The following is a 15497-nucleotide window of genomic DNA, read 5'->3' as shown; positions in this document are numbered from 1 at the left end:
AACGTAGTAAGCATCGTGGAAAATCCCGCAAGAAATCCCATAACTCGTCTAAAAAATACTCTACTTTTCAAATCCTTTTTGCACATTTATAAAAAAAAAAACGATTCTGCCATTCGGTACGACATCAAAGCACAAACATAGTGATTTTTAGGAACGATTTTTACAAAAAAAATTCTTTAACGTGTATGGTAAAGATGTTGGATTGGCAAGTAAGCGATCGCGGATTGATCAATACCACCTAATGACAAAATCCGCGATCGCTTAGTTGCCAAGGCAATATTAATTGTATCAGTTAAGGATCGAGCCATGCGAAAGCGATGAAAATTTTCTATTCTTTCAAAGAATCTATTTTTTCTTTTTTCCGGTCCATTAGCGTCTCTATGTTTCCACATTTTTTAACAAAGAATTCTAGCATTTCATCTATCCCTCTCTTTCTGCTAATAAGATTTTTCTGCGCGTTGGTTGAAAAAGACTCGAAGCTATCCAATTTCCAGCGAAATCCAAATGGACGAACGAAGGAAAAAGAAAGACGAAAAGAAACGAGAACCTACCCGTTTATCAACAGGTATTTCACCGCAAAGAGAAGCCTTCTCGGTCGCAAATTCTCGAGTTCGATGCTGTCGACGAAACGGTTGTTGCATCAAATGGAACTACCACTCCACGCCATGCGACGTCAGAAATACGAGACCTTTCGGCTGGCAAAAATAGAACCGAAACACGTTAGTCTTCTTTCCGTCTTTTCCGGACTCTCGATGCGTTGAAGTTACATCTAAACGTAGCTCGCAGCATTCGCGCTCGAGTCAATTAAATGCGGAACATGATTCACTGGACGATCTACGAGAGATCGTGATGCAACGATCCTTTCGATATCGACCAGTGTGCCTCGAGCGAATTTATATTTTCTCGTTGGAAGAATCGGGGAACGCTGGGGGCGTCGATTATCTTGAAATTTCGAAATATCGAAGTAAAATTCGAAGTAACGAAATATCAGAAGTAAAATTTAGATTTCTACGAATTGAACATTCGAATTTAAAAGGAAATTTCTATTGACTCGTACTAGCAGATTCTACGAATATCGTTTGATTTTAAATCTCAGTCACTCGGATGATCGAAAGCGAATCGAAAGTCGAAGTAAAACTAAAATTTCTGTCGATATAAAATAGAAATGAAAATCTCGCATCTTTTCGTTAATTCGATAGCTTCTGATATTCTTTCCAATCATTTTTATACAATTTCAATTACAATTACATTTTATACAAATATATTTTTAAGATATCAGATACGTCTATATTTTATTTTGAGCACCACAATTTTCGCCATGAAATTTCAACTTGCTTCAAAAATAAATTCAAAAAATTTCAAATACTTTCTATCGTCTTCGAACGAAGGATATGTCGGTTAATGCATCGATTCGTCGTTTCTCCTCTCGTTTCTTTGTCGTTTATCGAGTAAATAACGATACGTCGAGATTTCGTTATTTGTTTAATAAACTGGTTCCTTGCAGAATTGGCTCACTTGTTCTTTTTTTAACAAAGAGCTCGTTTACCGATGGTACGCCGAAATTTGATCGTAAAATGAGTCACTGGATATCCCGAAAAAGCGTAGCACGAGAAAGAGGCGATTCTGCGGGATAAGATAAATGGAAAGTCTAAAACAAACGTGTTTCAAAAGAGATTTCTTATTTCCGAAAACAGGTCAACTTTGGAAGTAAATCGAGCGCGTGTATGTTTGTTTAAATGTTCCAGGTTTCCGATGATTCCCGAGAATTAAGAATTTTTGTAACGTCGATCTAGGGATCGTGAAATACTTTGTTTCTAAATAAACTTGAAAAGAAGACAGGAAATATTTCGTGAATCAATTTGTTGCGTACATCGGCTCGTCTATTCGTTTTAAACGTTACGTAAAAACAATGAAATTCTCGTAATCAAAGTAATTAGTTGCCAGATGCAACGCATGCCGATGAAGAAAATCGCATAAAAATTGCGAATGCATTTCAATGTTGAAGCGCAACTGTCATTTGCATTCGTAGAGTTATATTTGCCATTGCTATTTCTGTCGCAACGTACATCGCTGATAAAACGTATAAAAATGGAATTATTTTCCTAATAGAATAGAAATAACCGTTGATATGTCACTGATAAATAATCCAAGCTTATTATCGATATTTAATATCGCTGCGAAATGTTTTAATACAACGAGAGGGAATTATATTTAATTAGCGGAAAATACGAGCCGAGTAAATTATTGACTTTCGCAACTGCGGTCGAAATTAGTAGCCTCGTTCGATATTACTATTATTGCAACGTAACGTATAGACGAATTGCTGCATCACAAATTACACCGCACAAGCTTATTTCTACCTTCTTAGAAGATTTCCACGGATCGTGTTACGTAATGCTCGGTCATCGTTTAAAACTCAATCTCAATCTTTGCAATTTCCTTTTCCTCTTACAATAACACCGTACTAAGGAATTCGAACTTTTTCCATGGAAAACGAATTTGTTCGAAAATTTTCTCGATCTTTGTTTCGCACAGATATTGTACACATTCGCGGATACCTATACTACGAATTCGGTGGTTTAGAGTTTAGACTCGTTGAAAAACTTTGTTAGAAAACATTCGACGATTGCGTTTTCGTTGTTTTCGTTTAGAACGTGAAGTACAATTTTTTTACATCATCATCAGTCTGTTAGTTATGGTACGATATCGATAAATAGAAATTTCGTAAAAATAAAAAAATGAATTTCGATCTTAATCCTTAGATATTATTGGATATTTTTCAAATTAAAAAGATCTAAGAATTTAATTCGCATTAGAAAAATATGTACAGATATGATATTTAAAAGAACATATTTTAATCAATTTCATCAAAGAGCCATTAAAATCTACAGAATTATATTATGGAACAAAGTATATAGATTAATATTTTTTAAGAAATATTTAGTATAAGAAAGACCACCCATTCTTCTCGTTATTGTTTCATAGAACGAGTTAAACACATATACGCCCTACATTCTGGATATAATATAAAAGAGCCATTAAAATTCACAGAATTGTATTATAAAACATAGTAGATAGATTAATATTTTTTAAGAAATATTTAGTATAAGAAAGACCACCCATTCTTCTCGTTATTGTTTCATAGAACGAGTTAAACACATATACGCCCTACATTCTGGATATAATATAAAAGAGCCATTAAAATTCACAGAATTGTATTATAAAACATAGTAGATAGATTAATATTTTTTAAGAAATATTTAGTATAAAAAAACCAGCCATTCTTCTCGTTATTGTTTCATAGAACGAGTCAAACACATATACGCCCTACATTCTGGATATAATATAAAAGAGCCATTAAAATCCACAGAATTATATTATAAAACATAATCGATAGATTAATATTTTTTAAGAAATATTTAGTATAAAAAAGACCACCCATTCTTCTAGTTATTGTTTCATAGAATGAGTCAAACACATATACGCCCTACATTCTGGATATAATATAAAAGAGCCATTAAAATCCACAGAATTATATTATAAAACATAATCGATAGATTAATATTTTTTAAAAAATATTTAGTATAAAAAAGCCAGCCATTGTTCTCGTTAGTCTTTCACAGAATGAGTCAAACAAATATACGCGAAACCCTACATTCTGGATATCTTTTTTAAATACATGGAAAGAACATCGTTCGCAATTACAATAATAAATCGAGTTTCCGCGTAATCTCAAACTTTCGTGCGATTGAAAAAGTTTCAGTGGAAACAACTGAAGCAATCGCGCACACGTTGGCTCGCCAAGCTTCCTTCGTCCATCGATCTGTTTGCGATCGTTAAATTTTCCATTCGCCCACATGATCGATTATACGATAAAAGAACGACTTGGAAGGAAAGCGTGGGTGTCACCGATTTTAAAACACATCGATCGACGATGTTTTTAATAATACATTTGCTCGATCATCGTTTCATTCGTCATTTTTCATTTCGATTCGCACGAAGAAGAATTAAAAGGCCATTTTCTCGATCGGATATTTCTCTCGCTCGCAACTCGTCCGTCATTCTCACTCTCGATTGTTAAACCACTTACAATTAACGTTTTCACGGAGACTGGCACAGTAGCAAGACAAAAAGATTCCGTGACTCAAGGTAAAGATAATGCGCTCGAGACTTGGTACTCTCGCTAGTCATTAGTCATTACACGTTCTGTTGCGTGTCTCGACTGTCTCGACTAACGTCGAACGATCGTCCAACAACGAATCGAACGAGTTTCCTTATGACTGTTAAATGAATCTGGGCAAACAAGGTTGTTGCGAGCTACTTTGGCCTGCTTTTGTTAAAAGCAACGTCTCGATCGAGGAATTTTGGTCTGCGAAAAAGCGTAGAAATAAATTGAACTTTTATTTTTGTTTTATTTTACTTGCTTCTCTTTTAATTTTTCTCCTTTCTATCCTTGCAATTTTATATTTTATATTTCTTACAATTTGCACGCTATAGCGATTGTAACATGTTTTTAATCGAAATGTATTTCTGTTCGGATAAAGAGTTCTTCGAACGAATACGACATGCATCGTAGCTTATAAAATACATTGTTCATAAACATTTGCTAGAATGATTTTATTAACGTAATTTTTATGTCGAACATCTTATGCGTCTTAACAATTTTATGATTATATTTAGTCATTTATACCTTGTTTACCTGTTTTATGTAACCAACTGCAATGTTATCTTTCTTCCGTGTTCTACATGTTAATTCTACCGCACGTTCAAAGATCGCAACAGAAGAACGCGATAAATCATTTCCTATTTATACGACTAACTCGATCCTGCGTTATCAAAATCATCTTTCGGCTCGATTTCTTTCCAAAATATTACTCGTCGCGATATTTAAACGTCCAGGCTATTCGAACGTTGCTCGTCATAATATTTAAATTTTCAGTCTATCCAAATATCGTTCGTCTTAACGATCACCTACTTACTTCTTTAGCTTTCACGAAACTTTTTCGACTTATCGGCCGCTATCGAAAGACTTATCGTTAGATACGTTCGAGTCTAAGAGGTCCTTTTCGTTTATCATACAACTATCACATTGAAATATTCCCTTTTATTCGAAGGATAAAGAAAAATGGACGAAAGTACGCACATTACGCTTTGCTGCTGCGACTCTGATTTCCAATTTCCAATTACGCTCTTTACGCTTCTCCCATTTAACCATAAAATGATATGGAAATTACACGAGTAACAACCACGTTCTTATTACGTCTTTGTGCCGTCATCTTCGTGCACCCTACTTATAATACTTATAAATTATACCTATCTATAATAAGTATTAACTCATTGTAGATAAACAGCCATATCATTGCGCCACGCCAGAAAAATTACTGAAAATTCTCAACGCGAGAATTGATTGTAATTTCAACAAATAAATAAAAAAAAAAGAAAATCTTCGTGCACGTACGCGAAAAATGCTCGATAAAATAATATCAATTTAAGTTTCACGCGTAACAATTATCCATATGCTGCTTTGTCTCTGCGTTTCGTTTCTTTTTCCAATTACGTTTTCTATAACGTACAATATATTTATTATCGAAACAGGCAGCGTTATCAAGTAGTATGATCGTCGTCGCGTTAGTAAAACTTTATCGGTGATTTCTATTCGCGAAACACGATAACGTGGACAAAGATAATCCGGATGATGGAGGAGCGCGAGAAAAATATTTTCGATCGGTTATTCTAGAAGTTACATTTTTGCTCGGCTACGTGGGAGGCGTATACCAAGAATAGAGATTAGAACGGTATTCCGATGTTCCAAGCGACGCCACTAACGCGATAATTTCTAGCATTCTCGTTTTTCAACCTGACCCACGATCTCTCCTGGTTTCTCGTTCATTTGTTGCTACGCCAAGTATAATATTAGACATTTTATTCATACGTAGTCATGTAGCTTTGTCGTGGCCTGACGCTCGAAATCTTAATTGTTATATACAGGGTGGTTGGTAACTGGCGGTACAAGTGGAAAGGGGGTGATTCTACGCGAAAAAAGAAGTCGAAAATATAGAATAAAAATTTAAAAATTTTAAAATTTTAAAAATTATAAGAATAACGTCAATCGAGACAGCGATCTACAGTGAGATCCGTTGTAACGAGACGCGATAAAGTGCACGCGTACCGAGCGAAAATTCAAAGTCGATTTTCTCGAAAACAAAGCCTCGAACGACAAATTTTTATTCTATATTTTCGACTTCTTTTTTCGCGTAGAATCACCCCCTTTCCGCTTGTACCACCAGTTACCAACCACCCTGTATACGCTGACCACGTTTAGCGAAGTTGGTATAATAATTTTTTTTTTATTTAGTTGTTTACATTCATAATTTGTTCGATTTGGACATTTGGTAGAATTTTTTGGCTGTTTGATTATCATGTGGGTGGCTACCCCCAGCGGGGTAGCATCTTCGTGTTTGTTAGGCTATATCCTTTGTGTGGTATAATAATAGCAGAGATCTCATTCACAAACGATATTTCGTCGAATACTTTACTGTAGATCGTTGTCTCGATTGACGTTATTCTTTTAATTTTTTAAATTTTAAAATTTTTAAATTTTTATTCTATATTTTCGACTTCTTTTTTCGCGTAGAATCACCCCCTTTCCGCTTGTACCACCAGTTATCAACCACTCTGTATATGTGTGTGTGCGCGTTAACTTGTTTCGTGCATACGATGTTCTTTGTATTTTCATTTCTTTCTGTTTTGAAACTGCGATTAACTGACATGCGTGAAATGTCTCGGATAAAAATAACGTTATGTTGTATGCATATAGTCGATGATTTCGCAACACCATCTAACAATAAGTAAATTTCTCTCGCTCTACGGAGTTTTAAGTGTGTCACGACGAATAATCGATGGTATTGCGGAAAAGTGCTACAAGCGTAATTTCTTTCCAGAAACAAGCTAAATATACAGAGTGGCGAATGAGAATTTCTCGTACGTTTTTCTGAAGATTTATCGATATATCGCGATGTCTGGAAAAATACAGATCTTTTCATTAAAGTTGAAGTTTAATCACATTTTTTTTTTGGATCAAGCATTTAATCATATCGTTTCTCCCTTGAAGAAATAATTTACTAATACCGTTTACCAATATCATTTGCTAATTTAACGATCCTGATCACAAAAACGAAAACAATTATTAATACGCACTGGTAAATTTAACGCGTACTTTTTCCGTACGTGTGCGTACATACTCGCGTATATGTCGGAGAAGAGTCAGGAACAGGGTTGTGGGCGTTTGATAGACCTCCCTTGGAGTTAGCCATCGTTGTGTGATAACGAAGATACGGCCTGATGCTACGAGTATGGACACTACCGATTCGACAGTCAACAGCGGTGATTGGGCACTTGCGATGTTAGCGACGTTGGTCTTAGGTTCGATGACGAATCAGCGGTCAACGGGATGAAAGAGATACTTGCTCTAACTCAAACTCACTGATCGTCAGGCGCTGCTCCCTTCGTCGGTGGAATCTCAAGAAAGAATGGATCTTCGTCCCAATGATGCCACAGGGGAAAACTACGATGGGGTGTGTCTAAGGACACGAGATCATCGGATTCGTCGAGTATAGCCCTCGTTCCGAAAGTAAGGGAAATTGACGTCGCTGTCAATTGGTCAATTTGGGACAAAGACTGTCTGTCCGTTTGGAAAATCTTAATTGCCGAAAAAACCCAGGTTTTATAGCAGGTCCTCGGGCTAACTGGACTTGCGCTGTGTACGTGCCTCAACATCAGGTATTCGTTGTCCGAAGGAACCGTTGGAATGTTTTACTGTCAAGTACCTCTATTGGTATTTCTTGTAACGAGGATCATACTATAACTCCACACCTCTGTTAGGCGAAGCGCCCGTCCCGTTGACCGCGGCTACGTTCGGCGACTGATGGTCGCCTTGAGCCCAAGTTTATTATCACAAATCGCAAACAAGTACAATCGGGCAGAATGACGGCAAATTGTTTAATTACGACTGTAAACTTTAATTACAATTTTACGGATTTTCCCGAAGTTCCAGAGGGAAGGCTCCGGTGTCCTTTCATCTCCGACATATATGTACATTAATACGACTCGTAAGATTTCACTGATAATATTAACCGAATTGTGTAAGAGGACTTGGAAATTATTCTCACGGTGTTTCGTTAAATCTCGCAAATAACAGTTGCTGAGAACGATAAGAACCACGATATTCCAGAAACAATTGGCATAATTGAGCTGCGTATAAAATCGTCCAATGGAGAAGTACACCACGACTTAGAACACGCTGGTTACACAGGTTCGCCTTGTATCGCTGAGCTTTTCCATCGCGTCGCGTGAACTGAAATCGTTGTACCGAAAACGAGAATCAAAGAAACGTTAAAATCGCGCGACGACCAGGAAATAAACTAACTGGACGAGAAAGCAAACGAGAGTTTAAACGGAAACAGAGCTTCCTTGTGTGTAATTCCGGCAACTATCTGCGAAAAGTTGGCGACTCCATCGAGTCTCGTTTCGAAAAGAATAAAAAGCAAGAAACCGAAACACGCGCGACTGGTCATGGAAGAAGTTTGCGTCGATTTCGTCTTGGAATCACGACGTTTCGGTTTCAGCATGCAAGCGCACCGAGGAAAATCGTCATCCCTGTGGCGCGTGATCATTATACCTGCTTGCGGTGGAACGTTATCGTCCTGTGAGTCAACCACGCAGACGAATATCGATTATCCGCGATCGGGACTGCCGGTCACGTTTCAATGACGGTACGAAAATGGAACGATCGTTCAATAAGGGCCCGTCCACCGTTCTATCGCGAGCTTTGATCGCCGTACGTTTGTCTCTTATGCGAAACACGCGTCACGTGCTGTGGTGAATCGTTCGCGTGCGAATCGCGAACCAGATTGCACGAGCCAACTTGGCGTGCTCTATTTTTACATTCGTCGAAGATTCTTACCATTGTTAAACGCTTTGACAGACACCATCATCATCGGTGATCTACTTTCGTTGTCAGATTTTTCAGGATGATTAACGAGACTCTACTCTTCTAGAACTTGTCTGACGACAAAGCCAAGCGATTCTGATGAATTTCCTTTAGACTAGTTGTTAATTACACGTATGACAAGACCCTTCTCAGATGTAAGTACAGTCTTCGAAGTACAAATGTAATTTTTGTTATTTTGATTGTTTTTATCGTTCGTTAACTGTTTACAGTGGCGCGCACGCAACTAGCCATGTTCGAGTAAATTTTAGCCTGATAAATTTTCAAACACGATTTCCTCGAAACGTAAACCTTAAATCAGAAGATCGTGTTTTTTATTTTGTTCTTGTTTCGCTTGTGCGTGTTATTCGGCCACGCCCTGTACATGTATGTGTGCGTATTTTCGAATCATTTTAATTGGGAGAATATAGAAAAGAACTTAGTCCTGCCGTATATATACGAAATGTATTTGTCTCTACGTAATTCCACAGAATTGGTATTTTTAGGCGATAGTTTCGAGAACTACATATTGTATTTCGAAAGTTTCAGATGAAATATCCTTTCTGTTAATAGAACCGGAACACCCGGCGTAGATGTTGAAAACCAGGTCGAAAACTTCCATCCCAATAGCCAATTACAGAAAACTAACAACCGTGTTCTAACTTCATCCCTACGCTCTCCCTCTCTCTCTCTCTCTCTCTCTCCGTTGAAGCAAAGTACATCTCTGACCACTTAATGAAAGCGTACCCTTTCATCGAATGCTATAGATCACAGGTATTAAAAGCTATCCCAATATCGAACCTTTGGCCGAACAACGTTTTCGATCTAACCACTTCATCGCCGACTTCCTACGTGCTTTTTCCAGTGTTTGTGAAAATGTCAGGGTATAGGTTTTCGTCTAAAATTTCCAGTACTTTTACTTGGGAGAACAGATCTAAAACGAGATAGATCTTTCCAGCATCAGAGCAAATTTTGACCGCGAACATGAAATTTCGTTTCGGTACGCTGGATCTTGAGAATTAATTAAATGATCCTCGATAAGAATTAGTAAAATTAGAATTTCCGTCGATAAGATATTTCACGCGATAAGCTCCGATACGGGTGAACGGATAAAGAAAATAGACTTTCAAGCGCGCAAAGGTTTCTATTTTTGCTTGAAACTTTTCGAGTTATCGTTCGTCACGAGAGACCAATGCAAGTCCAACGTGCAATTACTATTTTCATTATTATTAGTATTATTTTTCTTAACACGAAATATATCGGATACGCGAAAGAAAATTGAAAATTGAATTGTTTTCGTTGTTATTTCGTTGTTATTTCTAGTTATTATTTTATTAAATGGATAAATCTATCACACCATTCTGAGCCAAAAAAACCTTTATTGCACGCGCTTACAAATTAAATTAAATCTATCGATCGTAATTAGGATTATCTCCTAGTTACTATTTCTTATAACTAACGCATCTGCATATGGATGGCGAGCACGAACTCATGTTGTCATTTTCAACAGTTTTTTCTTAAAACGCTAAGATCCATCATAAATGCACCTTGGTATGTCACCAACGAACTAATACATCGCGACCTCGAGATACTCACAGTCAAAGAGGAAATAGCAAAATATAGAGATAGATATAGCGAAAGAGTCAGCAAACATCGAAACCCCCTAATTACTGGATTACTCGATACCAGATCGACCAGATTCGCAGGCTGAAGAGACACTAGCCGCTAGACCTAAACGCTAGATTTAATTAGATACTTATATTAAGTGATATTTACTTACTTATAGCAATTACTTATAAATTATACTTATCTGTAATAAGTATTAACTTACTATAAATAATTAGCCATGTCACTGCGCCACGGCGGAAAAAATTACTGAAAATTCTCAATGCGAGAATTGATTGTAAATTTTAATAAATAAATAAAAAAAAACAGTTTTTTTTTCTTATATGACCTATAAAATCTTGTAGCTGCAGATAAAACGATATTGGCACAAAGTAGTAGCATTCCTTCCATATGTTACATAGTCTTCAATATAATACTCTCTAATACCTAATCTAATAAATGTCCGTGTAAAAATATCGTACATAAATGTCGTGTAAATAAATTTCTTTAGTCTCTTCTCGCCCCTTTTACGTACGATCTTACGAATTTACTGTCCTCCAAATCGTTCAATTTCTTCCTCCAATGCTGTTCGTTGCTCGCTCAGGACGCCACAGTGTTTTAACACAGTGACACCGTTAGATGCAAGATTTGTTCTCATTTTTCTTTTTTCATTGATGTTCTAATAAAAACGTTTAATCGTTCAGTGGGTCACTTTTTATTTCAAAGAATCTTCTATTTATCGGTTACGTTCAAAATATCCTGACTGTCAATTTTCATTGAATTTTTACAACTGTAAAAAGTTCGAGCACTCCGGGCACCAATGACCAACGTGGCGGTCAAAGCGTTAAAACAACTTGGACTTGGCACGCGATAGAAATTCTATCGGTTAATGACAAACAAATACCACGCGTCGACGACAGCTCGAATCTACGTTTTATACGCGCGCAAAGGTTTTCGCGTCGGTTTTTCCGGCGAGTAGGCGGAATGCGTACAAGCATCGTTGCTCGTCATCGTTGTAATTACTATCGCGATGATCGCGAGAACAGCATCGGCCTCGTAACCGGTCTCGCGTGTACACACATACAGAGAGGCAACTAGCCTAAGCTACAGGCGTGGAAAAAAATAATTAGGGTCATGCCGCGTAATTCCGTGGTACGCGAAACCTTCCTCCTTGCAATTCGATGCAATAAATTTATGCGCGCCGCGCGAGCTTTCCGCGCCAGCGAGCATCCGGCCAGAAATTTCGTGAACCTCGCGAAACCGGAGCTCGAAACCAGGTTTAGCAGTTCAAAGCACTTCAAACGGTATTTTACGACGAAAAATCAGCGGGGAAATGAGCGGATCGTGTTCGCTTCCTAATGACTCGACGTTTCAAGAGAGACATATGTAGTCCTCTGGTTGATGGGATTTTTTGCTGCACAAATTCTACAGTTCTTTCTTTTTATTTCCGCTGTGAACGTTTTATGGTTCAAGAAGCGTTTCGCGATTAGTATCGTTTAATTCGTACTCGGCAAGATACTTGCAAAAGCTGCATCGAATATCGATGTATTGGCTTGTCCAAAGAGTTTTTTTTCGTTTTATAATGTCGATAATAGACGAAGAACAAACATTTCTGTTTTATATTGTTTTATTGAATTAGGTATGATCCATTTCGTTACATTTCTATTATCGCGTTCGTGCATAATTCGACAAACTAATATAAAACAAAAGCAAAAAAACTATTATTTCCTTATAAAACGAAAGAAACTTTTCGGACAACCTGATACATACGCTTCGATCCTCTGCAATCCAACAAATTGTTAATCTCAGTTAATTGACGCTCGATAAACTATCGCCGAACGCTGCTTGAGATATAAATATAGATATATTCGTGATTTTTGTATACTTCTATTTATCGTAATTAATCGAAATCGATAATGTTGAAAAAAATCGTATTTATCGTAAACGATGATCTATTTACGTTCGCGTATGATACAAAAGAAGAATTATAATATTCGAAGGGGGAAAAACTGAGCAAAGTAGAGTGCCACGCGTAGCTCGAGCTAAACAAAAGGTCGATTGGCGACTTATCTTTTTAATCTCCTCTTATCCTGTATCCTCTTAATTTCTTCTATTTAAATCTTTAAAGTTACGTTAATCTTTAAAGTTAAGTTGATCGTACGAGTACTACTCGTTTTTCTCAAACGTTTCGGAATATTTTCCACATTTTCTACGTATCGTACAATCTCTGAAGTCAATATTCTATCACAATTGTTTCAAATTAACGTAAATATGATATTTGTCTATTGCGCGTATAATTAACAACTTGATTTGACATATTTATTAATAACTCGATTTTATTTTACTTCGTTTTACGTTTGCTGAAACTGTGACGCGAATCGTACTTCAGCTACCGGCTGTTTCGAAATTTTCAATTTCGTTGCACGATTAAGAGATTATCTGCTTAAGAATTACCATTATTATCGAGAAAGTAACGCGACAGATACGTATAATTTGCCTGGAATATCCTGCAATTTTACACGAATTCCTGTTTCGTTTGTTTTACTTGTGAAAAGAATCGTAACAAGAGATAGTTTAATGCTACAGTCTGGTTGAAAGCAATTGTGTGTCGCAAGGCTACTCATGCGTAACTCCCTGCTATTCCAACTTGCTATTCTCTTACCTACGTCTCTTATCTCAGTGCACCGTATGCAATTTTTCTTATCATTTGCTCCGACGATAGGAAATTCAAACTTCTTCATTTCCTATATGTTTAAACACCTTTTTAATGTTAAATCAACTTGGTCGAAACCTCGAACTAACACTTGACCATGCAAGGTATTGGAAAACATGGATTTCGAACTTTAAAGCGTTTACAGAGAAGAGGAGAGAGAAATGCTTGATCAACCTAAAACTAGAACCTAAAACTAAATGTTTCAAACATTTGCAGAGCGTATTTCTATCAGAAACTTGTTTAATATAAACAAAGAAATTAATTAATTGAAAATTAAGAAAAGATATCGTTACCACGATAAACGATGATATTAGAAGAATTACGGTTACAGCAAGCTATAAATTTCCATTTCTTTCTACGGAAGATATTTTTCCTTCCAATTTGGACGCATATGTACGTAAAACATTTACAAGCCACGTCTAAATCATGAAAATCGTCATCTTCGTTCGTGCATGTTACGCGCATCTTCCACTTGTTATTACAATTTAACTGCGTTCTTTACGATGGACGAACAAGTGAAATCTCGTTTATCAACGAGATGCAAAATTACGCTCACCAATGAGAAACATCGATTTCGAGATCGAATTCGAATATCAGATTCTCTCTTGGAACACGTTTCGCGAGTAAAATTCAAGCCGGTTAATTGCGAGCGATAATTAATTTTGGAAAAGTAGCTGAACGTCGATAATCACGCCGGGATATTAAGAAGCGCAAACTTGTACGAAATTGCTCACCTTACGAGACGAAACTCTATTCTTTCACCCAACTTTCTAATATTACTTTACAATATAAAAAGAAGCGGCCACGTCGTTTTACTTTCTAACGATACCGAATATTAGAGGGTGGAACGAGATCGTCTGCTCTTCAATGCGTTTCTTCTTTTTAATTTCACAGAACCGCGTTATCACGCTCGTGCACGTGCACGAGAACCTTTTGGACTTTCATTTTCACCGATTCCACCACTTTCTATCGTGTATAACCATAATTAGAAGTATTTCGATTTCAGCTGGCCAATATCGACCGAACCACCGAACCATCTTTTTCTTTCCACGGTGTAGAAAGCGTAAAAAGCTCGCAAGAAATTCGACCAACCAAGTATAGAAACTCGCGATCGTCCGTACTGCGCATACCAGGGACAAATTCGATGCAACAATTGGATCGTGGCTTCCATTATCGTCGTTCTAGTTTCCAATGAAAATGTCTCTTTGTCTTTACTTTCTCGCAATTTTCGTCTCGCCCGAGATCATACCCAGACGCGTAATGATCTCTGATCAACTAACAAGGGATGCATCGAGTAACAGTATCGAGTAACATCGAGTTTGACAAGCACTTTCGGGGCCCGGCGCTTATATTATTATTGCCGTTAAGATAAATTCGTCCCCGGATGTAGATACAGGGTGTCCGAAAATGATTTTTCACGAGCATCGTAGCGTTATTTTACACCTTTGGATCGATAAAAGTATGCCAAAAATAGCCGCAAGATTGGCCTTGATCTTGAAGTTAAAGGACAAAATTTTTGACTGCATCGTACTGTAGTTGTCACGAGAACCAAACTTATCAAAGGAATCGTGGATCGCAACTGGACCCTTCTCTTGAAAAATCATGTCAAAGTTTGATCGGTCTTTCATTGGCATTATTTTCAATATATTTGTTGTCTTCCCTGTATCTAACTGCAAAATGTAAGCACATTACAAATAAAGCGAGTCTGGAAACTAATGATACTTTAACATCTTTTCCAACATCGGTTGAATTGCGATCTGTGGTTGCTTTGAGACTTTTGACACTGATGATCACTAGAATATCCGATTTTGGATGCAATCAAAAAGATTTTTTTGTGGAGATCTTTACCAATCCACAGGTAGATAGAATAACGCTATGGTTCTTGTGACAAATCGTTTTCGAGTATTTTGTATATGTGTTTATAGTTACTCGTTTCGATGAAATTTAGCTTGGCAACTGGCTTCTCTGTGCTTCGTAAACCTAATCGTAATTTTTAGCACGTTACAACAAAGTACGGGTGACGCTCTTCTTGTTCCAGTTAATTAAATATAGGATATTATATATAGGATATACAGCATAAAAATATTAAAAACATATTGTACCATACTTTTTATTAATTTGTATTCTGGATAAAGTATTACATTGTACTATATCGCGTGGTATTTGTTAAAACATTTCAAACACATTTGGGGT

The 15497-nt window shown here is 37.0% G+C and overlaps 1 protein-coding gene across 7 annotated transcripts in view; it reads right to left on the bottom strand.

Annotated features, from left to right (window-relative positions):
• Nucleotides 1-15497, bottom strand: part of Mical (Molecule interacting with CasL) — a 110219-nt gene that overhangs the window by 76240 nt on the left and 18482 nt on the right. For 6 of the 7 annotated variants that reach the window (XR_004464587.2, XM_033339362.2, XM_076622893.1 and 3 more), the window contains exon 1: nt 552-656. The exons of the other annotated variant lie outside the window; for it this stretch is intronic. Coding sequence is in view for 5 of the 6 variants with exons in the window: in XM_033339362.2 (XP_033195253.1) it covers nt 552-641 (90 nt within the window). In the remaining variant the exon portion in view is untranslated. Of the gene's footprint in view, nt 1-551; nt 657-15497 lie in introns of those variants that run through there. 7 annotated transcript variants of the gene reach the window in all.

The sequence above is a fragment of the Bombus vancouverensis genome, chromosome 1 (assembly GCF_051014615.1).
Source record: "Bombus vancouverensis nearcticus chromosome 1, iyBomVanc1_principal, whole genome shotgun sequence".
In the NCBI taxonomy this organism is placed as follows: domain Eukaryota; kingdom Metazoa; phylum Arthropoda; class Insecta; order Hymenoptera; family Apidae; genus Bombus; species Bombus vancouverensis.
The sequence above is the reverse complement of the archived record's forward strand: the minus strand, read 5'-3'. Positions and strand labels throughout refer to the sequence as shown.